This window comes from Pristis pectinata, chromosome 38 (genome assembly GCF_009764475.1).
Source record: "Pristis pectinata isolate sPriPec2 chromosome 38, sPriPec2.1.pri, whole genome shotgun sequence".
NCBI lineage: Eukaryota > Metazoa > Chordata > Chondrichthyes > Rhinopristiformes > Pristidae > Pristis > Pristis pectinata.
Window position 1 is genome coordinate 6,923,216 of NC_067441.1, and position 26,480 is coordinate 6,949,695.

Below are 26,480 nucleotides of genomic sequence, written 5' to 3' on the forward strand. Positions count from 1 at the left end.
AAAGCAATACGACAGCTGAAGGAAATTATTACCAGGTCTGGATCGCCACTAAAGAAACATGGATTATAAATCAACGGTATTTTAAACGGAATGCCCGGTTGCTAGGGGGATGCGAGTCTTCCGTTTCCGGTGGGGGCGGGCGCTCGGCCGTTGGCGCGCAGACGGCGATGGCGATGGCGACGGCGACGGCGGTGGTGCGGAACGGCTCGGCACCGGGCGGCGAGGCCGGCGTTAGCCCGCCCAGCCCCAAAAGGCTGCGGCCAGGCGAGCCGACCGCGTCCGGAGGTCTGCGGGAGCCCGGCAACCGGGTGACAGTGGTGCTCGGCGCCCAGTGGGGAGACGAGGGCAAGGGCAAGGTGGTGGACGTGCTGGCGCAGGACGCCGAGCTGGTGTGCCGCTGCCAGGTGAGGGGGCGGGGCCTCGCGGTAGCATAAATTAGCATAATCGGTGACGTCACACCATTGTCCGGCGGGCGTCAGATCAGCCCTTATTAACATCTGCGCCGATCGGTGGGTGGGTGGGTGGGGCAGTGCGTGTAATTTGCATAATTTATGCCATTGGCAGGTGGGGCCTCGTATTCGCATATATTAGCGTAATCGGTAACGTCACGCCCATTGTCCTGCGTGAAGCCAGAGCAGCCCTCGTTAACATCTTACCTGCGCTGAACGGTGGTGGGTGGCGCAAAATCGTGTAATTTGCATAATTTATGCTCCTGCCAGATGAGGGGTGGACGGGGCCTTGTATTAGCATATATTAGCATAATTGGTAATGTCATGCCCATTGTCCTGCGTGACGTCAGACCAGCCCTCATTGACATCTTACCTGCACGGAATGGTGGTGGGTGGGGCTAATGTGTGTAATTTGCATAATTTATGCCATTTTCTCCCATTCACTGCATTTACATTGCAGGCAATTATAGAGCGTACAGCACAATACAGGCCCTTCGGCCCACAATGTTGTGCCGACCTTTAAACCTTGCCTCAGACTATCTAACCCTTTCTTCCCACATATCCCATTCCCCTGCTGCTTTACTCCTCCACCTTGCCTGGTGGCAGAGTTGGGGAAAATTTGTGGGTCAAATCTGCAGTGCAGCAGGAAGTGCTGCTTCATCACAGCTTCAGTGACCTGGGTTCATTCCTGACCTCCAGTGCTCTTTGTGTGTGTGTGTGTAGCTTGCATGGTCTCCCCATGACCGTCTGCGTTTGTTCCCCAATCCCAGCAACGTGCGTGTCATTGGGTTCATTGGCCACCGTAAATTGCTCCCAGTGTGTGGTTGAGGGGTAGAATCGGGGGGGGGGGGGGAGGGGAGAGTTGATGGGAATATGGGAAGAATAAAATGGGATTAGTGCCAAATAGGAAAGTGAGAGGGGGAGAGTTTAAAGGTGATGTGCCAGGTATGTGGTAGGTGCTGCCAGGGGTGGTGGTGGAAGCAGACGTGATAGTCGTGTTGAAGACGTGTTGAGACACACACATGGACAGGCAGGGGAAGGATGTGGACCATGTACAGGTACATGGGGTTAGTTTAATTTGGCATCACGGCTTGGCACAGATAGAACCATAGGACACTACAGCACATAAAACAGGCCATTCAGTCCTTCTAGTGTTTGCCATAACTTTATTCCGCTAGTCCCATTGACCTGCACCCAGTCCATAACCCTCCAGACCTCTCCCATCCATATCTCTATCCAATTTATTCTTAAAACTTAAGAGTGAGCTGCATTTACCATGTCAGATGGCAGCCCGTTCCACACTCCCACCACTCTCTGAGTGAAGAAGTTCCCTCTAAACCTTTCCCCTTTCACCCTAAAGCCATGTCCACTGGTACTTATCTCTCCTAATCTAGGTAGAAAGAGCCTACTTGCATTTACTCTGTCTATACCCCTCATAATTTTGTAAACCTCTATCAAATCTCCCCTCATTCTTCTGCACTCCAAGGAATAAAGTCCTAACCTGTTCAATCTTTCCCTGTAACTCAACTCCTGAAGACTCGACAACATTCTAGTAAATCTCCTCTGCTGATATTGTGGGCCGAAGGGCCTGTTTCTGTGCTTTACGTTTTGAATACGCGGTTGATGGTAAGCACTTTTCTGGGAGGCTGAAGGATCTATTTCTGCTGGAAATACTCAGCAGGTTGACCAGCATCTTTGGGCAGAGATGAAGCTTCGACCTAAAATGGTAAACCATCTTCTCTTTCCACGGTTGCTGCCCGAGCATCTGTGTGTTTCCAGCATTTTCTGTGGTTATTTGGGGTTTACCCATGTTTCTTCTCCCTAACATCCAGCAAAGGCAGCTTTGGATGCGTGTGGGTGAGTGGCAGAATCTGGGAGGAGTTCTTGAGAATGTGGGGCGAATAAATAGAATTGGCGAGGCTGGGCGGGCTCCGTGGACTGAAGGGCCTGCTTCACAAGATCACAAGACAAAGGAGCAGAAGTAGGCCATTTGGCCCATCGAGTCTGCTCCATGAGCTACACTAAAAACTATTTCTATCTAGCCCCAATTTCTGGCCTTATCCCCGTATCCCTTGATACCTTGACTAATTAGATACCTGTCAATCTCCTCCTTAAACACCCCCAATGATTGGGCCTCCACAGCTGTATGTGGCAACGAATTCCATTAATTCACCACCCTCTGGCTAAAGAAATTTCTCCTCATTTCTGTTTTAAACCGGTACCCTCTAATTCTGAGACTGTGCCCTCTAGTCCTGGACTCACCCACCAAGGGAAACAACTTGGCTACATCCACTCTGTCCAGTCCTTCCAACATTTGAAATGTTTCTATGAGGTCCCCTCTCATTCTTCCGTACTCCAGGGAGTACAGTCCAAGAGCCGACAAACGCTCATCGTACGTAAGCCCTTTCATTTCCGGGAATCATCCTCGTAAATCTCCTCTGAACCTTCTCCAACATCAGCACATCAGTAGCTTCTGTGCTGTCTCACTCTATGGGAGGGGCAGATTGGGTTTGGGTTGAATTGTGGCTTAGATCTTAATGGCCCTAGCTGAGACAGATGAGGAAGTGATTGTTGAAGGTTGTGAGAAGTTGTTGTGAGAAGTTGCTGTGATACTAAAGATGGTCAAATTGCAGTTCCTGCTCTCTACCGGGACATTGCCCTAAGAATACGTGTTTTCCCTGGGGCAGATTTGCAGCCCAGAGCCAGTGGGGGAACAGTAGCACAGTGAGTAGGACCGTTGTCCCACACCACCGCCAACCCGGGTTCAATCCTCGTCTCTGACACTGTGTGGAGTTTTCACATTCTCCCCGTGACTGCGTGGGTTTCCCCCGGGTGCTCCGGTTTTCTCCCAAATCCCAACGATGGATGGATTTGGTAGGCTAATTGGCAAATGCAAATTGCCTCCTAGTGTGTGGGTGAGGGGTAGAATCTGGGGGGGAGTTGATGGGAGTGTGGGAAAAATAAAATGGGATTGGATTAGATTAGATGGTGTAAATGGTAGTTTGATAGTACAGGCTCAATGGCTGAAGGACCTGTTTTTGTGCTGTATGTCTCTGGCATGAGTCAGTGCTTTGGGTTATCTAAGGACAAGAATTCACCTGCTCTTAACAGATACCTTTCAAAAGTCAGTGGGAGTGATGCCTTTCTCCTGGGCGGTCTCTCGCTTGTATGACCCCGACAACTGGCTGAGTTGGCTGTGGTTCACCGGCTGCCCTCGAGCCTTCTCCAGGTCTGCGCGGCACACAAGGCAATCTTTATTGGGGAGAGAAGATCTTTAACGTGTTACTGACTGCCCAGTCAACCCCTGTCTATCTATTGTTAGCGCACATCTCATCGTTATCTAGTAAATTGAACCTACAGAATCAGGACGTGGGCTCCAAGGCATTGTTGAGTGAGGTGGGACTGGGAGTCTGTCCTTGGGTCAAGGAGTGAGTAAATCAGTCCCTTCAGGAATGTGAACTGTGATTCTTCTTCATGCTGAATGATTCTCTTGTTTCTGCTGCTTCCCCCCACGATCTCAGGGTGGAAATAATGCCGGGCACACAGTTGTGGTAGATTCGGTAGAGTACAACTTTCACCTCTTGCCCAGCGGGGTCATCAACAAGAATGCCACGTCCTTCATCGGTGAGTGTTTATTGCTGTGCACAGGGGAATGAGCAGACAAGGATCAATCCCTTCTGTCAGTAACAAAGTCATTGACTACTTCCAGCGATCATTGTTTATTAAGTAGGCGAATGCAGTCCCAAACGTAGTGCACGAAACCACCCCTGTAGGTGTTGGAGAGGTTTGAGGAAGGAGCCCGGATCATCAGTGTCAGTGATGATGGGTGAGGGATTAACCCTTGTCCCTGCACATGGTGGAACTCCTCTGCCCTTGGCTCAGTAGCAGCTGTGGGGTCTTCTGCATCTGCGTGAGAGAGAGGCCTGGTTGGAGAGTTGGCTTAGGTTTTTGTGCTTGAAAACTCTGAAGAGACTCGAACCTATCATGGTCTCAGGGCCAAGGCAGCACGGTGCCGCAGCGGGTAGAGCTTACTGCCTCACATCTCCAGAGACATGGGTTCGATCCCAACCTCCGGCTCTGTCTGTGTTTGGAGTTCGCACGTTCTCCCCATGACTGCGTGGGTCCCCCCCCCACCCCCCGCAGTTTCCTCCCATGGCCCAAATGTTTGCAGATTGGTGGGTTAATTGGCTGCTGTAAATTTCCCCCAGTTGTGTGGGTGAGGGGTAGAATCTGGGGGGAGCTGGGAGAATGAAATGGGATTGGTGTAAATGAGCAGTTGATGGTCGGTTCAGACTGAATGGGCTGAAGGGCCTGTTTCCATGCTGTATAACTCTGACATGAAGGGTGCCCCCAGGGTCACAGCTCCCATAATACTAGCCACCCGATAGTGCTTAGATCGACCACCCGAAGACCAACATATTCTTTTCACAGATCACTCCTGGATGAAGTACGCATGCACATTAATCTTTGCCCGGCAGGCTGGCATTGTGTTGAAGGGTTGGCAGACTGGTGACTGGGATAGTGAGCGTGGCTGTTGGGAGGACAGGATCAGGCTTGCTTTGTATAATGGGAGGTGACGGCCTGCTGCCGCTTGCTGTCACGGCTGGTGGACTGGGCAGCCATTGAAGAACAGGAATTGTAAAAGATAACTGGACATGCAAGGGTTAACGCCCGGCAATGTAAGGGTTAATGGCATGCAGCTGTTCTTCCCATAGTAAGAAGTTACCTCAGCCATGGGTGACTATAGTTCTGGCTGGAAGTGAGGCCAGGTGTGGGTAAGAAGGGGATAGTGTTTTATTTAGACATATTTTGTTTTGCTAAAGCTTGCAGTAAGCAATTGCTGTAGGAAGTGCAACTTCCCACGAAGGTTCCTCAGGAGGTGTGTATAAAAGATGCACACTAACCGAGGCATCTCCGAGTGGGATCAGAACAGAGCTCGGTTTACACTGTTTCCTCTTTCTCTGTATCCCCCAATCCCACTAGCGTTAAACTAATAAAGCATTAATCGTAAGTTGTTTGGTTCTGCTGTTGTCTGATTTATTACAGAGCGCGGGCCGACTTTCACAGAATTGCTGCCCACAAGAACGGAAGTGGGTCGAAAAAGTGAGAGTATCTTGTGAGCTTTGGTGTATAGCAGGGTGTTGCCTTACTGATCGTCATGTATTTTCAGGCAATGGGGTGGTTATCCACCTTCCTGGACTGTTCGAGGAAGCTGAGAAAAACCTCTGTAGGGGAAAAGGTCAGCATTTAGTGACGTTTTATCTGCTCCCTGAAAGCATGTTGTTTGTTCATCTGATTGTGTCTGTAAGTGTGGGTGAGACGTGTGAAATACGTGGAGCCATTGGATCCTGCACATCCATTCGGCTATGTTCAGGAATACTGACTGAGGAACTCCCCGAGGAACACGGGTCTTCAAATGACATTTGTATCACTGATTGAAACAAGGTGGGAATTAAACTGTGCGTAGTTCCTCGATCTCTTGTGTGATTTGGTTCCATGTCAGATAGCATGCTGTATTGTGAAGGGTCATGGGCTGTCACGTGACACCATTGAACATCTGGTCGAAAGCCGTGTCACTGTCAATCAAGGTCTGGCTCCACCCACCCATTAGCGCACACACTTGACCATTGGCCTTCTGTAAACACCTTTGTACCTTGGCCTTGAGCCATTGGCTTGCTTGAATTACCTGGCTGGACCACCCAGCCCTCCAGCAGTATAAGGAATGCCACACGTGTGTGGCTCGCTCTCTTTTGATTGCTCCAGGAATTGCAAAACAATGCTGAGAGACTGTTTGGTAAGAGTGTGCACTTCTACAAGGGTTAGGAGCATCCTAAGTAGATTCCTGGAGGCGTAGAGCCGATGCTTGCACTGAGTCGAGGGGTGGCAGGCACTGTATTGTTTCTTCCTTGATTTGTTTGTACCCAGTTTGTGTGTGTGTGTGTGCATCTCACCCTTGTTGCGATTTCCCCCACGTTTGTGATCACCCGTGTGCGTGTGTATGAGTGCATTCGTTCCCATTCATCCTATCCCGCGTTTGCCTTGTAAATAAGTCATTTTAACCCCAAAGACTGTGTCCAGAGTCCTTGCCCTTTGAGACCTTTCGAACTTGTCTTACAACATATGCCTTTTAAATGAGGCAGGGGGAGAATCCATCTCTCTTCTTCATCAAATTCCACCCACCCTTTCCACCCCCCCCCCCCCCCCCCAACTGAATCCACCAGATCAGAAATTTAACCAGATGTCATGCTTCTGGGGGGAACAAATAGAAAGATTAAATCTGACCATACAGGTGCAAATGGGTTCCTAGTTTCCTCACACTGAGAAGTATATGCTCACATCCGTGAGTATTTGCATGTAACCTGCTCTTTCAAAACTGGCATGTGAGTCTCTCAGTTGCTGCTCTGCATGAACGAGTGTGTGCACACTTCTGTCTGTGCGAATTCCAATGGCATCCCTCTAATCTCTCGCTTTCTGTTCGTTGTCTTCTCTCTATTCCCTGGAATTAAGTAAGAGTGTCTGTTCAATTCAGAGTCCGGCTACAGTTCTAACAGATTTATTTCTTGTCTTGCCCCTCCTACCACCTCTCCTGCCACCCCACAGGTCTGGAAGGCTGGGAATCAAGGACAGTGATCTCGGACAGAGCGCACATTGGTGAGTTGGTGTATTGCTATTTGGGGGTTGGGTGGGGACGTGTTCGTTTTCTTTTAGTGCCCTTTAACCCATCTCCACGATGTAGATATGTGTTCGAGAATGTTCCTGTGAGATGCTGTTGGTTATTTTTCATGGGAAAACTGCTGTGTAAATACAAATGGTCATTGGGACACCAGTTATCAATAGTGCCAGAGGGCTCTGTGAGCTGCAGTAACCCCACCCCGACAGCTCACAGGCCTGGTACCTTGCTTTCACCTCACCCTGTGAATCGTGGCTGGAATGGGTGAAGGATCCCTGCAGTAGGTGCAACAGGGACAAGGTGTTGGGGGGGCAAGCACGGTAGTGGAGGGGGCAGGCACAGTAGCGTAGCGGTTAGCATAGCGCTATTACTGCACCGGTGACCCGGGTTCAATTCCAGCCACTGTCTGTAAGGAGTTTGTACGTTCTCCCATGTCTGCGTGGGTTTCCTCCGGGTGCTCCGGTTTCCACCCACATTCCAAAGACTTACGGTTAGGAAGTTTGTGGGCGTGTTATGTTGGCGCCGGAAGCGTGGCGACACTCGCGGGCTGCCCCCAGAACACTCTACGCAAAAGATGCATTTCACTGTGTGTTTCGATGTACATGTCACTAATAAAGAGATCTATCTTGGTGCTCTGACCGTGCCCATGGAAATACTGGGAAGATGGGCACAGTATGTAGTTACAGGAAGAGACTGTTCTTCCCTTGAGTATACTCAGCTAGATCTCGGCTCCGATCCACCTGCATTGTTTCTGCTACTAGAGAGACGGGGAGGGAGTGTAGGGGCCGGAAGGGGTCACAGAGACAAGAGAGGGGGTATAGGGGCTGGAGGGAGTCACAGAGACGAGAGGGGGTATAGGGGCTGGAGGGGGTCACAGAGACGGGAGAGGGGGTGTCGGGGCTGGAGGGGTTTAGAAAGATGAACGGGGGTGGTGTAGGGGCCAGAAGGGGTTGAAATTTGGGGGAAGGGGGAGAGGGGACACGTGGCTAGTGGTGGAGAGTTTCAGATCCCTGCTTTCTTGTGTGTGAGGAAGAGAATCCTAACATCACCCCTGAGCAGGATTTGACTGTACACAGATTATAGAACTGTGAAAAGCTTCATTTCGGGTAAAAGGTGCACTAATAGAGGGGTGAAGGTTATGCAGAAGTAGGGAAAATGTGTTGACCTGTGAATGAGATCAGTACAAGGGTCACTGTCGGGAATTAGGGATGGAGAGAGCAAGGAGGCCGTGAACTCGCTCCTGGGAAGGGAGCAGTGGAGATGGATTTAAGTGACAGCGACGAAATCAGTAGAGGGATGTGAGACGTGGCAGGGAGAAGAAACACCAGTACCTTGCAGCTGGACCAAGTGGTCTGATTGTGTGCTGCGGGCTCTCAGTAACAAGCGCCTGTGGGTGTTCTCCTCTTGTTTCCAGTGTTTGACTTCCACCAGGCAGTCGACGGTGCTCAGGAACAGCAGCGGCAGGAGCAGGCCGGCAAAAAGTGAGTTCACGCACACCCGAGCCCCTCAGCGCCATAAACTGGGGATGGGGGGAGTCTCCGTACAGCTGCCCGTCCCGGGTCGGTTCTAACGTTTTGCCCCTTCCCTTCTCGCCGTCAGCCTCGGCACCACAAAGAAAGGGATTGGCCCAGTGTACGCCTCGAAAGCCTCCCGTACCGGCCTCCGCATCTGCGACCTGCTCTCAGACTTCGATGAGTTCACGAAGCGGTAAGTGGCAGGGGAGCGACGAGCTACAGCCGGGTGTGCAACGTGCAGGCAAACCGAGCAGGCCCGTTTAAACCCCATCTGCACCTTTTACAGCCAGATTTTCCTGTCAGATCATTCCTACCCCTCCTCCTGCCGTCTCGAGGGTCTCGAGGGACAAGGACTCCGGACACAGTCTTTGGAGTTAAAATAATTTATTTATAAAAGACAAACACGGGACAGGATAAACGGGACCACGTGCACACACACACACACTGGTGGGAAAATCACAACAAGGGTAAAATACACACAGACACACACACACACAAAACAAACTGGGTAGAAACAATCAAGGAAAAGCAATACGTTACCTGCCACCCTTGATTCAGTACAGGCACAGCTCTATGCTAGAGGGATATTCTAACTAATTTCTCTTAAGCAGTGCACAGCTTACCTCAGACAAAAAGAGAGAGAACCAAGCACATGCGGCACTCTTTATAGTGCTGGAGGGCTGGGGGTGGTCCAGCCCAGGTAGTTCTAAAGGGCCAATGGTCAAGTGTGCCAGGTACGAAGGTGCTTAAAGGGCCAATGGTCAAGTGTGCCCGGATGGATGGGGGTGGAGCCAAACCTTGATTGACAGCGGTGTGTCTTCCAACCAAATGGGGGCAGTGCTGTCCTCCGACCAGATGGGATCGGTGTTGTCACGTGACAGGCACGACCCTCCACAATACATTCCCTCACCTCTGCAATTGTGTCACGAAACTTGGACAGATGTGCCTCATTCGTCACCCTCAGCACTGCTCGTCCCTCCAGTCCCTCCCAGGTTACGATAGGGTTCCATTCCTGAGCACTGTCCATAACCCGAACGGTTTGCGTTGGAAATGTGGCTGCCAAGGGCAGTGTGTAGTTAAACCGGGGCATTTAACTCAGCCAGACTTCTCTTCAAGATTCAATGATGCTGCCGTGAACCAAATTCCCGCTCGGCAGAAGATCCCTGCAGCAGCCGTCAAATTCATCCTGCCGGTCTCCCAAACGCTCGCTCGTATGTGCGGGCTGTACGTGAGCCGGGTGTTTGTAAGCTGCGGAGGACTTGTAATGAACACGAGAACACAAGAAAATAGCAGGAGTAGGCCACTTGGCCCCTTGAGTCTGCCCCTGCCATTCAACTTGATCATGGCTGATCTGCCCCAGACCTCGTGTCTCCTGTGCCAGTTCCCCAGAGCCCTCAATCATCTGATCTTCCAAAAATGTATCATCTCCCTCGTCAACCCCCTCTTCTCCTCCCCACAGTGATGCAGCCTCCACAAGCCCCTGGGTAGAAAATTCCAGAGATTCAACCCCCCCGGGAGAAGTTGCCCCTACACACCTCCATGTTAAACCACCATCTTGTAACCACATCCCCTCGTTCGAGACTCTCCCACTGGTGGAAAGAGCTCAGCATCTGTCAAGCTCCCTAAGGATCCTATACCCTCATTCTCCTAAAGTCCAAAGATTATGGATCTTATTATGGATTACGGTTTTGATTGGACAATCCTCCCTTCCCAGGAATTAGCTGAATGAATCTTCTGGACTGCCTGCAGTGTTAATATAACTTGCCTTAAATAAGGGAACCAGAATTGTGCACAGTACCCTGTACAATGGTTTATAGCCACCTGCAGCAAGTGCCTTCTAACTTTTTGTGGACAAGAACGCCTTGATCCATCTGTTGCTGTTGAATTGGGCAGCGTGATGGAGTTGAGTTATCCGTCTTCATGCAGGTGAGGAGTCGCAGGTGAAGAAGGCAGACTTCATTCCCTGGAGGGAGAGCTGTGAACCAGACGGGTGCTTTGATGACTGATTCTAGCTTTTACATAGAAATAACAGCGCAGGAACAGGCCCTTCAGCCCACAATATCTGTGCCGAACATGATGCCAAATTAAACTAAACCTATCTGCCTGTCTGTGGTCCACATCCCCTCATACTCTGCACATTCACATGCCTGTCTAAAATACTCTTAAATGCCACTATTATATCTGCTTCCACCTTCACCCTGGCAGCCCGTTCCAGGCACCCACTGCTCTGTTTCTTAAAACAAAAAACTTGCCATGCACATCACCTATAAACTCTTTCTCCCCACTCCCCCCCAACCTTAAGCTGTGCCCTCAAGTATTTGCCATTTCTTTCTGGTGCAAAAGACTGACTGTCTACCCTATCTATGCCTCTCATAATTTTATAAACCTCTATCAGGTCTCAATCTAAGTTTTTGTATCCTCTCCTTGTAGCTAATACTCTCTAATCCAGGCAACATCCTGTTGAACGTGTTCTGCCCCCTCTCTACACCCTTCCTGTAATGGGGGTGACCGGAACTGCACGCAATCCTCCAAATGTGGCCTGACCAAAGTTTTATATAGCTGCAATGTGACTTCCTGACCCTTGTACTCAATGCCCCGACCGATGAAGGCAAGCGTGCCGTACGCCTTCTTTACCACCTGATCTACTTGTGTTGCCACTTTCAGGGGAGCTATGGACGTGGACCCCAAGACCCCACTGTACATCGATGTTCAGGATTTATTTAATCAGCCGAACTTAAGTGTCTGGCTATGGTGGGATTTGAACCTGTGCCTGGTTTCTCAATGTACTACTGTTGCCCTTCTCTTGCCACCTTTACACAGATTCTGAAGTTGTTTACGCTAATAATAGCGGTAGCATAGAGGGTGACTCACTGGATTTAAGCTACTATCAGTAATAGTCAACCAGCATAGAAACAGGCCCATTTCACCCATTGTGTTTTCACCTGACCATCAAGCACCGTTTTATTTTCCCCACATTCCCCTCGACTCCCTGGATTCTGTTCTTCACCCACACACTCGGGGCCATTTACAGCGGCCATTAACCCACCAACCCGCACGACTTTGGATGTGGGAGGAAACTGGAGCACCCGGGAAAACCCACGTAGTCACAGGGAGAATGTGTAAACTCCTCCTTACTGGAACATGCCTGTCCTGTACTCTGTGCAGTTGGTGTTTAAGCACCCTCTACATGTCAGATGTGGACTTGCCTAAAAACGGCTGTTCCCAATTCACCCTCCCTAATATTCCTGTAATTTAATACTCTGCCACAAGGTCCATACATATCCTTATTTACAGCTATCATAAAAGCTTAAAGAGTTTTGGTCACTGCTCCCTAACTGTTGTCCCACTGAAAGATCAGTCACCTGGCCGGGCTCATTTCCCAACACCAGGTCCAGTATGGCCCCTCCTCTCGTTGGACTATCTACACACTGATTTAAGAAACCCCCTGGATGCACCTAACAAATCCTGCCCCGTTTAAACCTCTTGCACTAAGGAGGTCCTGGTCTACGTTGAAGTCACCCATGACAACAACCCTGTTGTTTTTGCACCTTTCCCTAATCTGCCTGTATATCTGCTCCTCAATGTCCTGGTGGCTACTGGAGGACCTGTAGTATAATCCCATTAGAGTGATTGACCCTTTCTTATTTTTGAGTTCTACCCAGTGGATGAGCCCTCCATTATGTCCCCTCTGAGATCAGCTGTGATATTGTCCATGATTAATAGTGCAGCTCCCCCCCTTTTGCCCTTTCTACCTATGTCGTTGGTACCAACCTGCACAGATCCAAGGCTGTGGGGGTACTTAACTATCTCAAGATGTCATTAAACCAAGGCTCATTCTATCAGATCAATACTAAAGAGCCCACAGCAGCATTTCAAGAACAACAGGAGGTTCAGTGCTCCTCCACAATCAATGACCACCCAGGAATAAAATGGTTTGCTTGGCCATTGATGTCATTTGCTGTTGGTGGGATGCTGCTGTGTGTGAAACGGCTGCTAGGTCAGCAGTTGTCCCAAATAACGTTGCATAGGGAAATAATGTTCCCTGGAGTGTAGGAGAGGGCTGAGGGGTGACTGTATAGTCGTTAATAAAATCATGAAGGGTTTAGATAGGGTGGATGGTCACAGTCTTTTCCCCAGGGTAGGGGAGTCTAAAATTACAGGGTATAGTTTTAAAGTGAGAGGGAAAAGATTTAAAGGGGACCTGAGGGGCAAGTTTTCCCACAGAGGGTGGTGGGTGTGTGGAACGAGCTGCCAGAGGAAGTGCTAGAGGCGGGTACAATTACAACGTTTAAGAGACAGTTGGACAGGTACGAGGATAGGACAGGTTTGGATACGGGGCTAGCTCAGGCAGGCATCTTGGTCGGCATGGACAAGTTGGGCCGAAGGACCAGTCTCCGTGCTCTATAACTCTGATTGGGCATACCTAGTGCGGAAGTTGCTGAGTGTCAGGTTTTGTTTGGTCTTGTGAATTGGTGGTATTGCAGTATGTTGGAGGTGCCATTAACTGTGCTCCCTTTGCCCATTCTCTGTAACTCCAGCTTCAGGGTCCTTGCCAACCAGTACAAATCCATGTACCCCATGCTGAGTATCGACATCGAGGGCGAGCTAGAAAAACTGAAGGTAAGTGGAGTGGGTCAGGCTTTGACCAGTGGAGCCAGGGTGGCTTGCTCCTCAATGATCTCTACACCTGTACTTAAACTTTGATATAACGTCCCTCTTCTCCCTCCCTGGGTTACGGAACGTTCATTATCCCTACCTTACTCCTGTGGAGCGCTCTTCTCAAAATATGTCCCTTTGTGACTTCACTCCGAGTGACGAGGGCGCCATTTGGCCCACTTTGTCCGTGCTGTTTCGGCTAATCCTACTTTCCACTCCTCGTTCTGTAGCCTTGGCGATCAGTGCTTCGATACGAGGCCATGAGGGTTTCAGGTAGTGATCCCCAGAACCCCAACGCTCTTTGGGTGAAAACATTTCTACTGGCATCCTTCTACAAATCGCCTCAAGTCTACATCCTCTAGTTTTTGATCTCTCCCGAGGGAAATGGATCCTTTGTGTCCAGCCTTTCTAATCCTCGATAGAGTGGACGTAGTAAGATGGCTAAATCTTGAGCTTGTGATCCACTGAGTGCAGAAGATGACGTGATGGAGCTGTCTTAAATAGAATGATTCAGTGGGACGGGTAAGGAGGCAACACTAGGAGAGAAGTGAGGAACCCTATTGTATCAGTCTCTCTCTCTCCCTCTCCCTCACACGTGGTAACTTGTGGCTGTTAGCACTGGGATCCAAGTGTGTCAAGGAATATAGATTGATCAGTTAAACAGAATTGGGGTACATATCAGACAGGTTCTAATTGAATGCATCCTCAAGGGGACGAATGGCATCTTCAATGTTCTCCACACATTCCTTCCCCCCACCCCCCCCCCCCCCATATCCCTTAAAACACCTGTATCTTCAGCTGTCCTTGCACCGTGTGAGCAGCTGTGTATGAAATTGTGCTGGCTGTTAAATTCATAGGGATTGGGCTATCAGGGAGCTGAGGCCCAGACAGTTGACACAGGTGGGAGCAGCGACTGACCATTGGTAGCTTATCCTACTTAAGTAGGAAGGCTAAGGAAATTCGGCATGTCCCCCTTTGACCCTCGCCGATTTTTATCGATGCACCGTAGAAAGCATCCTATCCGGATGCATCACGGCTTGGTACGGCAACTGCTCTGCCGGAGGCCACAAGAAACTGCAGAGAGTTGTGGACACAGCCCAGCACGTCACGGAAACCAGCCTCCCCTCTACGGACTCAGTCCACACTTCCCGCTGCCTTGGGAAAGCAGCTGACACAATCAAAGACCCCCACCCACCTCGGACATTCTCTTTTTTTCCCCCTCCCACTGGGCAGAAGATACAAAAGCCTGAAAGCTATCCTGGCGTTATAAGATTGCTGAATGGACCTTTTGTATGATTAGATGTATAACAATCTATATCGTTATGGCCCTTGCACCTTATTGTCTGCCTGCACTGCACTTCCTCTGTAAATGTAACACTTTATTCTGCATTCTGTTACTTTTCCCTTGTACTACCTCGATATGTTATTGTGACGAAATGATCTGTATGGATGGCATGCAGAACACTGTACCTTGGTACACGTGGCAATTAACTCACTCTGACCGCTTCCTCTGCAGGTCTACGCTGAGCGCGTGCGGCCGCTGGTGAAGGATGGCGTATACTTCATGTACAAGGCTCTGCATGGACCGCCCAAGAAGATCCTTGTGGAAGGTGCCAATGCCACACTTTTGGACATCGACTTCGGTAAGTCACGGCACTGCGTAAAAACACACCCTGCTCCTGCAAAAACAGTTGTCGGTGGCGTCTGTTGCTGCCCACCACCTCAGCAACACCCCCCCGAAAACAACCTGCCCCTGAGGTTTACAAGGCCCAGGTTAGGCAGAAGTACTCAGTGGGAGCTAAGTTGAGATGTTAAACCAACGCCAGTGCTTCGTGCTGCAGTGTCCAGAAGGTCCTGTGGTCGCTACAGGTAGGAATTAGAGCATCATACGGCACGGAAACAGGCCCTTCAGCCCACCAAGTCTGTTCTGACCGTCAAGCACCCATTTACATTGATCCCATGTTATTCATTCCCATCAGCTCCCCGCAGATTCTCCCCCTCCCATCGGGCAGAAGATACAAAAGCCTGAAAGCACGTACCACCAGGCTCAGGGACAGCTTCTATCCCACTGTTATAAGATTACCGAATGGACCTCTTGTACAATAAGATGGACTCTTGACCTCACATTCTACATCGTTATGGCCCTTGCACCTTACTGTCTGCCTGCACTGCACTTCCTCTGTAACTGTAACACTCTATTCTGCAAGTGCCCCCTGTAAATGGACCCCCTCCCACACACGAGGGGGGGTCCATTCACAGGGGACACTTAACCCACCGACCCTGCATGTCGTTGGGATGCGGGAGGAAACCAGAGCACCCGGGGGAATCTCACGGGGAGAAGGTGTAAACTCCGTGCATGGACACACACCATCACTGGAACCGTGGGGCTCTATTATCTGTGTTGCTATGCTTCCCAAAGTGGCAGTACAGGCAATATCCCACAGGTCCTGGTCTGTATTCATCCCACAGTGAAACTCGTTGGAAAAGCCAGTGAGCTGGCGATCAGCACTTTGCTGAAGATGCGTGCAGTGCATAAAGTGTCTGTCACTCTCGCTGTCGTTGTGAGACCGTATAAGTGCAAGTCTTCATCAGGAGTGGGAATAACAGAACCAGTCCTTATGCCACAGGAGCAAGTGAACGACACTGCCAGAATCTCAACTGTGCTCCTCTAACCTGAGCTCCCTGAGCCATTTGTTGCCGTATTCTTGCTCACTCCTTCACCACTGTTGCCTGGCCTGTCACGGCAGAACCGTCCTGGCTTCTGTCTCTCCCCTGCAGCCTGTGGATGAGGAGGGGGTGCGTAATCAGCCGGGGCTTCTGCTTGCGGTGAGAGCGAGATCACGGTGCAGGCATTGCAGCTGTCACCCGGCTGGGCTGCAGTGTTGCCCATGGCGAGCCTGCTGCGGGCACGCTCCCGAGGCTGATCGGCTGCATTGCTGCAGCGGCGGTAGCGTAGGCTTTGGGTTTGCGGTTTGAAGAATCGTACGACGTAGAGCGAGACCCATCAGCCCATTGAGCTCCTGCTAACGCGAAGTAATGCCTGAAGGTGGAGGGTGATTTACATCAACTTGCGTCCTCAGGCTCAGAGTGGGGAAAGTCAGGTTTACCCCCCGATCCTTTACTTTGTCATTCGGAGCAGGGGTATCAGGCGCACGTGATCCACTGGGTTCCAGTTAATGTGCAGCTGAGCTGATGGTGAGGATGGGGTTGGGGGTTTCATTAACCATTCCAACAAAAGGACATGGTTGGGGCTGTCAAAACACCAGCACAGAACGTGAAGTAATCGGTTTATTATTATCATGTGTACACGCCATCCGTACAGATCATTTCATCACCGTGCATCGAGGTAGCACAAGGGAAAACAATAACAGAATGCAGAATATAGTCTTACAGGTACAGAGAAAGTGCAGTGCAGGCAGACAATAAGGTGCAAGGCCATAACGAGGTGGATTGCGAGGCCCAGAGTCCCTCTTATCGTACAAGAAGTCCGTTCAATATTCTTATGACAGCAGGATAGAAGCTGTCCTTTTCAACTGTGAAGGCGCTGCCTCAAGAAAACAACATCCACCATCCAGGCCGTGCCATCTTCTCGCAGCTCCCATCGGGCAGGAGGTACGGAAGCCTGAAGTCCCCACACCACCAGGTTCAGGAACAGCTACTTCCCTTCAACCATTCGATTCTTGAACCAATATGCACAACTTTCATCACTACCTCAGTGTAGCAACACCATGATCACTTTGCACTAAAATGAACTTTGTTCTAATTGTTTTTTCTTGTTTAAAAAAAACTGTGCATAATTTGTTTTTCTTGTGAATACTGCTTATCTGCCGCTATGTGCCTGTGATGCTGTAGCAATTAAGTTTTCATTGCACCCATGCAGATGTGCTTATGCAGATGACAATGAACTCGACTTTGAGAGTGAGTGTGACTGTGACTGAGATCTGCAGTCAGTTGCTCAGTTTGTGCTGCAGTTGGTCCCTGTGCCTGTGAAATCCTCTCTCATCCTCTTTAGTTGGTCAAGGGTTACGGGCAGGAGGATGGGGTTGGGGGAGGGGAAAAGAAAAATCAGCCACAACTCGAAGGGCCGAATGGCCTAATTCTGCTCCTATATCTCACGGTCTGATCTGTTGCAGGTACCTACCCTTTCGTGACCTCCTCGAACTGCACAGTGGGCGGTGTGTGCACAGGGCTGGGGATCCCCCCTCACTATATCGGCAAGGTCTACGGGGTGGTGAAAGCCTACACCACCAGGGTGGGAGTCGGGGCCTTCCCCACAGAGCAGAACAACGTGAGTGTCCGCGCCCACAGAGGGCGGCAGCAGCAGCTCCTCATTCAACTCATGCGCTGCCTCTTGCCTTGCGTCGCTGAGTGGGTCAGTAGGTGGGTGGTGGGGAGCGGACGCTACACCAGGCACTTGGGGAGAGGTGGGCTTGTCCCAGCCGGTGGGAGGGCAAGAAATACAAGAGCAACAACAGGACATTCAGCTTCTACCTATCCAGGGTTAAAACGATTAATTAAACCAGGCTGCTACCTAGGGTGGGATAGAACCATATTTTAACCCTTTATACAAGTGGCCTGGTTCAATCCCATCCCACCAACAGGGGTATTTTCAGGCTTAATAATGGAGGAACAGAGGGATCTTGGGGTCCACGTCCATCGATCCCTCAAGGTTGCCGCGCAGGTCGATAGGGTTGTTAAGAAGGCACATGGTGTGTCGGCCTTCATTAGTTGGGGGATTCAGTTCAAGAGCCGTGAGGTGATGTTGCAGCTCTATAGAACTCTGGTCAGACCACACTTGGAGTATTGTATTCAGTTCTGGTCGCCTCATGTGACCAGAAGGATGTGGGTGCAGAGGAGATTTACCAGGATGTTGCCTGGATTGGAGAGCATGTCTTATAAGGATAGGTTGAGTGAGCTAGGGCTTTTCTCTTTGGAGAGGAGGAGGAGGATGAGAGGTGTACAAGATGATGAGAGGCATCGATCGAGTGGACAGTCAGAGACTTTTTCCCAGGGCGACAATGACTAACATGAGGGGACATAATTTTAAGGTGATTGCAGGAAGGTATACAAGGGATGTCAGGGGTAAGTTTTTTTTACAGAGAGAGTGGTGGAACGCACTGCCGGCAGAGGTTGTGGGGGCAGATACATTAGGGACATTTAAGACACTCTTAGATAGTAACATGAATGATAGGAAAATAGGGGGCGATGTGGGAGGGAAGGGTTGGATAGATCTTAGAGCAGGATAAAATGTCGGCACAACATTGTGGGCCGAAGGGCCTGTCCTGTGCTGTAATGTTCGATGTCCTATTAATGAATGCATGAGGATGTGGCAGGTGCGATATCTATGAAAGATATGAGGGCATCCACTTGGATAGATGATAAAAGAAAGCTGGTGTTTTTAAATGTGAGAGATTGAAAGACCAGAGGGTGTCCTTGGACGTGAATCACTGAAAGTTAACGCACGTGTCCAACAGGAGATTGGTGTTTGGCCATGACTGCACGAGGTTTCGGCACACAAGTGCTGATATCCTGTGGTGTCCTGGTGAGGCTGTATCTGGACTATTGTGGGCAGCTCTGCTCTCCCGACCCGAGGAAGGACCAGAGGGAGCTACAGCATGGAAACTTCGGCCCAACTGGTCCATGCCGAACAAGATGCCCATCCAAGCCAGTCCCATTTGGCCCATATCCCTCTAAACCTTTCCTATCCACGTCCCTGTCCAAATGTTTTTTAAATGTTGTTACTGTTCCTGCCCGAACCACTTCCTCCGGCACTGCAACAAAAAGTTCCGAGTTCAGAACGGGAGGGATGGTGGATTTGTTGCATGAGGGGAGATTAAACAGATAGGTCCGCACTCCCGAGGGTTCAGAACAGTGAGAGGTGATCCCATTGAAAGGTGCAGAATTCTTCAGGGGCTTGACAGGGTGATGCCGGGGCAACGTTTCCCCTGAGATGTCAAATTAAGGGGTTGGCCATGCGAGAGCGGCGAGAAGTTTCTTCACGTGTTGGTGTTTGCTACCCAAGAATGCCTTGGAGGATGAGGGATGACAGGGACGGAAGGATTTGTGGAGATTGAGGAAATGGAGGAATGCGGGGTTAGTGCAGGAAAGAAGCAGAAGATCAGCTGGGATTTTATTGTGGGGCGAATGGCCTTCTCTTTGATTGTAAGCCCCCCTGCCCTGCCCTCTGCGCCCCGTCCCTCTTTCCCCTGGCCTGACTGCGTGGTGTCTTGTTTCTAGGAGCTTGGCGAGCTGCTCCAGACCCGGGGCCGGGAGTTCGGAGTGACCACAGGCCGCAGGAGGCGCTGCGGCTGGCTGGACCTGGTGCTGGTGAAATACGCCCACATGATCAATGGCTTCTCGGCGTGAGTCCGGCGGGCGCCGCCTGTAAACCTCTGCCCTCGTTTCCGTCCCTCTTCGTGTCCTCTACCTCCAAGGTATCGTCGCTGGTCCCTTCCCCCACCTCCTTCCGTGCCAATCGTCCCTTCCTGAATAACCTCGTCCACTCGCATGACCTGCCAACTCCTGCCATCCTGATTGTTGCTGTGACACCCATGTCCTCAGCTGTGTGGTCCCCTAGCTATGGAATTCCCTCTTTTCACTTTGCCCCTCTGTCCCTTTCAAAACCCTCCTTAAAACCACCCTATTGGCCCAACTTTGGGTTTCTTGGTTGCACATCTCCTTTTGTTTGTCACTGTCAAACTCTGGTACAGTTCCTGTGAGTTTACTGGTTTACATTGTGGGTTATGGTGCAAGACCTGTCATAGAGTCATAGAACAGTACAGCACAATACAGGCCCTTCGACCCACCATGTTGTGCCGACCTTTAAACCTTGCCTAAGACTATCTAACCCCTTCCTCCCACATATCCTCCTATTTTAAATTCCTCCATATGCTTATCTAGCAATCTCTTGTATTTCACCAATGTACCTGCCTTCACCACCGCCCCAGGCAGCACATTCCACGCCCCAACCACTCTCTGGGTGAAAAACCTTCCTCTGATATCTCCCTTGAACTTCCCACCCATTTAAAGCCATGCCCTCTCGTATTGAGCATTGGTGCCCTGGGAAGGAGGCATTGGCTGTCTACTTTATCTATTCCTCTTAATATTTTGTACACCTCTATCATGTCTCCCCTCATCCTCCTCCTCTCCAAAGAGTAAAGCCCTAGCTCCCTTAGTCTCTCCTCATAATGCATACTCTCTAAACCAGGCAGCATCCTGGTAAATCTCCTCTGCACCCTTTCCAACGCCTCCACATCCTTCCTATAATGAGGCGACCGGAACTGGACACTGTGTGGTCTAACCAGAGTTTTGTAAAGCTGCATCATTACCTGGTGGCTCTTAAACTCGATCCCCCGACTTATGAATGCTAACGTCCCATAAGCTTTCTTAACTACCCTATCCACCTGTGAGGCAACTTTCAGGGATCTGTGGATATGGACCCCCAGATCCCTCTGCTCCTTTACACTGCCCAGAATCCTGCCATTAACCTTGTACTCCACCTTGGAGTTTGTCCTTCCAAAGTGTACCACCTCGCACTTCTCCGGATTGCACTCCATCTGCCACTTGTCAGCCCAGCTCTGCACCCTATCAATGTCCCTCTGCAATCTTTGACAATCCTCCACACCATCCACACCTGTCCCAAGCTGAAGTGTTGTGATGTAATTTTATTTTCTTACCTCCATCCCGCCTAGGCTTGCTCTGACCAAGTTGGATATCCTGGACACGCTTCAAGAAATAAAGGTTGGAGTGGGATACAAGCTGGAGGGCAAGACCATCCCTTACTTCCCAGGTGGGTGGTCGGTGTGTGGCATTGTCGGCTCCCACTTTCCTCTGCTCGGGATTTTACCCGCTGTTTTGCAGTTCCATAAGAGCTGAAACCCAGTGACTCCTTCATGCTGACTTTGCGTGTCATAGTCTTACAGCTCAGAAACCAGCCATTCGGCCCACCGACTCTGTACTGTTGGCCGGACGCCCATTTATCCCTTTTCATTCTCCCCACGGCCCCATCACCTCCCCCCAGATTCACGGAGGGGCAGTTTGCAGCGGCCAATTCACCCACCGACCCTGCGCGTCGTTGGGACGTGGGAGGAAACCAGAGCACCTGGAGAAACCCACACAGTCACAGGGAGAGGGTGCAAAATGCACACACACACTCATATATATATATATATATATATATATATATATATATAGACACACACACACACACACACACACACACACACACACACACAATGCCAGAGATCAGATTTGAACCCGGGTCTCTGGAGCCGCGAGGCAGCTGCTCTACCCACTGCGCCACTGTGTGGTGTCGGGTTCTGAGCTGGAGTCACTACCCTTGAGCTGCTTCTTCCCACCCCATTCACCTCTCGTGTACAGGAGTCGGTTCTTCTGCCATTTCATATCTTGCAGTGATCTGATTGTAACCCCGACTCCGCATCCCCAGCCATCCCCAGGAACCTTTAACCCCCTTTTCTGATCAAGAATTGATCTCCCTCTACCTTAAAAACATTCAAAGACTCTGCTTCCAGGAGGAGAGTTCCAGAGACTCATGACTAGATGGATGCTGCTCCAGAACCCAGGGGTTCGTTCTCTCAGCAGCAGCTGCAGAATCTCCGTGCTCCTCGGGACATTGATTTAACTTGTCGCCAGAAAGGCAGCACCTATGACAGGACGGCACCCCCTCAGTACATGCACCGAGACGGTCTGCATGGATTTCATGCAGCAGCCTTGAGTGGAGTTTGGAGGCAAGGGCTGAGCCGTGACTGATCCTTGATGGTGAAACCAGTCTAGGAGTCCTTGGAAGAGATGGAAAGCCTGCCATTGGGTGTGTCAAAGTGGAGTTTATTGTCACACCCACAAGTCCATGTGTGCACAGGTGCAATGAAGAACTTATAGCAGCATCACAGGCACAGAGCATCAGATACACAACATTCACAAGAAAAACAAAACATAAATTATACTTTTACAGGAAAGAACACAATTAGAACAAAAACAAGTCCATTGCAGTGCAAAGTGGTCCCAGTGTTGCTGTACTGAGGTAGTGATTAGGGTTGTGCCGGTTGGTTCAAGAACCGAATGGTTGAAGGGAAGATGCTGTTCCTGAACCTGGTGGTGTGGGGACTTCAGGCTTCTGTACCTCCTGCCCGACGGGAGCTGCGAGAAGATGGCACGGCCCGGATGGTGGAGGATCTTTGATGACGGATGTTGCCTCCTTGAGGCAGCGCCTCCTGTAGATACTCCCGATGGTGGGGAGGGATGTGCCGTGATGTATTGGGCAGAGTGCACTGCTCTCTGCAGCTTCTTATGTTCCTGCGCATTTGAATTGCCGTCCCAGACTGTGATGCAACCAGTCAGGGTACTTCCAACAGCACACCTGTAGAAGTTTGTTAGAGTGTTCAGTGACAAGCCGAACCTCCTCAACCTTCTAAGAAAGTAAAGACGCTGGCGTGCCTTCCTTGTGATTGCATCTGTGTGTTGGGCCCAGGACAGGTTGCCCGATATGTTAACACCCAGGAATTTAAAGCTGCTGACTCTCTCCAGCACCGATCCCCCAATGTAGACTGGCGCATGTTCGCCCTCCTTCCCCTTCCTGAAGTCAACAATCAGCTCCATAGTTTTGGTGACGTTGAGCGAGAGGTTCTTGCACCACTCACCCGAGTGTCCTACCTCGCTCTGGTGAGCTGACTCATCTCCGCTTTGATTCGTCCAACAACAGTGGTGTTGGAGCTGCATTTAGCCACACAGTCACGTGTGTATAGGGAGTAGAGCAGGGGGCTAAGCATGCAGCCTTGTGTCTGTGTCTCACTCTGAGGCCGAAGCGACCTAACTGATCTCCTGTCCTTGACTCCAGCCAACCAGGAGGTGCTGAATAAAATCCAGGTGGATTACGTGACGCTGCCAGGCTGGGGCACGAGCACTGAGGGCGTGCGATCCTTTGGCGAGCTACCGGAGAATGCCAGGAAGTACGTGGAGTTCATTGAGGAGCACGTCGGGGTGCCAAGTGAGTACGGGGGCTGACGGAGCACCAGTATTTGCGACCCCCATTCCTGTATCAGTTACTCCCTGGGGCTCCTGCGAGAATAGTCTGGCACCTTGTGTTCTCTCGCTGCTCTCCAGGCATTGGATTGGATTTTGTGGCAGTTAGAAAGTAGGGAAGGAGGGCTGGGTTGGGAAGGAGGGGGTGTGGATACCTGATCCACAAGACCCAGAGCATTCAGTCACAGCGGCTGTGAGCTCCACTCTCTGACGCTCCACGCTGGGTGTTTTCCACCGGTACAAGTCACTGTCATCAGAGAGCCTCGTGAATGAGGATTTGCTGACCTCCACCTGGCACCAGTCTACGTACTCAGTGACGTCGGGGTTCTGCAAGCCCTGGGACTGAACCTTTAACACATCCACAAAGGGAGCGAGGGCTTGACTCATTGGAAAGAAGGAGAATGAGGGGAGACGTGATAGAGGTATACAAAATATTAAGAATAGATAGATTGGACAGCCAGCGCCTCTTTGCCAGGGCACCAATGCTCAATACAAGAGGGCATGGCTTTAAAGTAATGGGTGGGAAGTTCAAGGGAGATCTCAGAGGAAGGTTCTTCACCCAGAGAGTGGTTGGGGCACGGAATGTGCTGCCTGGGGCGGTGGTGGAGGCTGGTACATTGGTCAAATTCAAGAGATTGCTAGATAGGCATATGGAGGAATTTAAAATAGGGGGATATGTGGGAGGAAGGGGTTAGATAGTCTTAGGCAAGGTTTAAAGGTCGGCACAACATTGTGGGCCAAAGGGCCTGTATTCTATGATTCTTGTGATTGCATCTACTGGGCCCACGACAGGCTGTCCGATATGTTAACGCCCAGGCAAGGTGGCCCCTCTGACCGTGTAAACTTTACAGCAGTGCGGCCATCGGCCAAGGACGGGCTGGGGGCTTGCACTGGGAACGGGCCGGCTTCCTGGCCGAGTGCCCATAGAAGGATGGCCGCCGCCAGTCCAGTCTGCAGAAATCGGGGAGCGGAAAGGAGCTGAGGGGACGGAGCAGTCGGCTGCTGCGGGAGGCGGGAGGGCGAGGTATCCAGATGAGCTGATCGGCCTGCCTCCACCCACGGTTACTCTGCCCTCAGCGTCCCCTCCCTGAGGCCAAGAGCCGGGAGTGGGGATGGACTGTTGCCATTTCTTACTCTTGCTTTTTCCCTTGCAGTTAAGTGGATTGGGATTGGCCAATCCCGGGAGTGCATGATCCAGCTGTTCTGAACGTCTGGAATCACAAAGACCCCTTCTCCCTTCCCCCACCCCCACTCCCAACCATCCCACCTCGCCAACCTCTGACAGTAAGCCCCTGAAGCAGACCGGTCAATGGAAAACCCAGCCTGTCCGGCCAGCGCTGGGGTGTCGACTGACGGCCAGATCCCGAGGGAAACGCAGCTGGTGTGGACCAAACCATCGGGCATTTCACTGAGGATCAAAGCAACCAAGAAAAAGAGACCCCTGCATCATCAGGGGCTTATTTTTGTATCTTATTTCTTAACAGAATCAACACGATCTTTGTGAAAGTATCTTTAGATTTCAACAATCACACTCGCGGTGGCGTGGCAGAAGTATTAGTGAGTTCACTCGGTCCAGTGAGATGTTGTGTCTGGGTCACCGCAGCTGGTATCTGTCTTGTTTCTTTCATGCTGGAGGGTAGGGGGAAGTCGGCCAGGGTCCCGGGTTAGAGGGGGGAATCCAGCCAGGGCTCCCGCCCCCCATCACTGCCCAGTGACCCCTGGGGTAGAGAGAGGGGAAATCAGCCAGGGTTCCTGCTCCCCATCACTGCCCAGTGACCCCTGGGTTGGCGGCAGGGGATGGGTGGAATTAGCCAGGGGTCCTGGGTTAGAGAGTTACTACTGATCCTGAAAGCTGGAGCTATCTGGGTCAGTGTCCCCGTGCTGTTCCTCGCCTCTCCCCTGGTACCAACCCACGGATCGCCTCTCGCAAGCTGCTTCCGAAGGCAGTGGCTCTGCTGACAGTCCCCAACCGCTGAATCACGAGTCGGCAGTGACCGGATCCTTTAAATCCCCAGCAGATCAGCCAGCTTGTGGCATTCCCAACCCTGGTGCTCTCAGAATCGACTCCCTCGGAAGCCCCAGGCCGGAACCTCGGGTGTCAGCCCCCCTGGAAACCAAAGACCCCCTGGACCCGGTGTTCCCTCTGTCCACACAGCACCACTGCCCCTCCCAGGCTTGGCTGGGAGGGTGACGCCAGTAGTTCCCTTCCCCTTTGTCCGCTACCCTGTCGTGGTGGGGCAGAGGAGTGATGACAGAGCCTTACACTAGTATTGCTGCTATATGCCAGCACCGATCTGGCTGCTTTCACTGACCACTGCACCTCTCTTCTGCTGAGACTGTCATCGACGAACATAGGGTGAGAGCCACATCAGGGAAGTTGGAAAGATTGACCAAAAGTCTTGGTCAAAGAGGTGGTTTTTAGGGAGGGATTTCTGCAGTTTAGTGACTGTGGGGATCTCTAGATGAAGTCAGCAGACTAGAAACCAGAGTGGGGTGCATATGCTATGGTTAAACACTCAGTAATTGCCCCTCATAGAGGCTAATTCTTGCATTTGCCAATGTCTTGTTAATTCCACAGCAGGCTCAGGCAGCCTGAGACTGCAGACTGTGTTCCACACTCCATGTACATCATCTATGCACTGAGATGTATTAAAATAACTGATGATTCCTTTACATTTCTACAGTCTTGTGATTTTTTTTGAAAGATCAGCCAGGTGGAGAAGGTCGCAACCATTGGTGTTTTACTCTTGGCCAACATCTCTATCAGGTGTTCATACTCTTGGAACAAGTTGCTGTGGAAAGACGCTCCATTGTGCCAGCTATTGGCCAGAGTCTGCAGCTGCACTGTGACAGTTATAGAATCATAGAATACAGGCCCTTCGGCCCACAATGTGCTGACCTTTAAACCTCGCCTGAGACTATCTAACCCCTTCCTCCCACATATCCCCTATTTTAAATTCCTCCGTATGCTTATCTAACAATCTCTTGAATTTGACCAATGTACCTGCCTCCACCACCGCCCCAGGCAGCACATTCCATGCCCCAACCACTCTCTGGGTAAAAAGACCTTCCTCTGATATCTCCCTTGAACTTCCCACCCATTACTTTAAAGCCATGCCCTCTTGTATTGAGCATTGGTGCCCTGGGAGAGAG

The 26,480-nt window shown here is 50.9% G+C and overlaps 2 protein-coding genes across 5 annotated transcripts in view; one reads left to right on the forward strand and one right to left on the reverse strand.

The window, feature by feature from the left end:
- On the forward strand, positions 1-26,000 carry LOC127587082 (adenylosuccinate synthetase isozyme 2-like). The gene is made up of 13 exons (XM_052045280.1): positions 1-404; positions 3,971-4,073; positions 5,620-5,688; positions 7,050-7,100; positions 8,534-8,600; positions 8,719-8,826; positions 13,172-13,253; positions 14,806-14,932; positions 17,423-17,577; positions 19,527-19,651; positions 20,981-21,078; positions 23,143-23,292; positions 24,482-26,000. Exons 1-13 carry the CDS (start codon positions 168-170, stop codon positions 24,532-24,534), a joined length of 1,425 nt encoding a protein of 474 aa, XP_051901240.1. The 5' UTR covers positions 1-167; the 3' UTR covers positions 24,535-26,000.
- The window catches only part of LOC127587081 (zinc finger and BTB domain-containing protein 3-like), a 59,353-nt gene that overhangs the window by 13,381 nt on the left and 19,492 nt on the right, over positions 1-26,480 (reverse strand). Inside the window, exon 3 of one of the 4 annotated variants that reach the window (XM_052045274.1) lies at positions 3,565-3,701. The exons of 1 other annotated variant lie outside the window; for it this stretch is intronic. In XM_052045274.1, the coding sequence (XP_051901234.1) occupies positions 3,568-3,701 (134 nt within the window). In that variant the 3' untranslated portion in view covers positions 3,565-3,567. Of the gene's footprint in view, positions 1-3,515; positions 3,702-21,089; positions 22,666-26,480 lie in introns of those variants that run through there. 2 more of the 4 variants (XM_052045273.1, XM_052045277.1) reach the window with 2 other exon arrangements.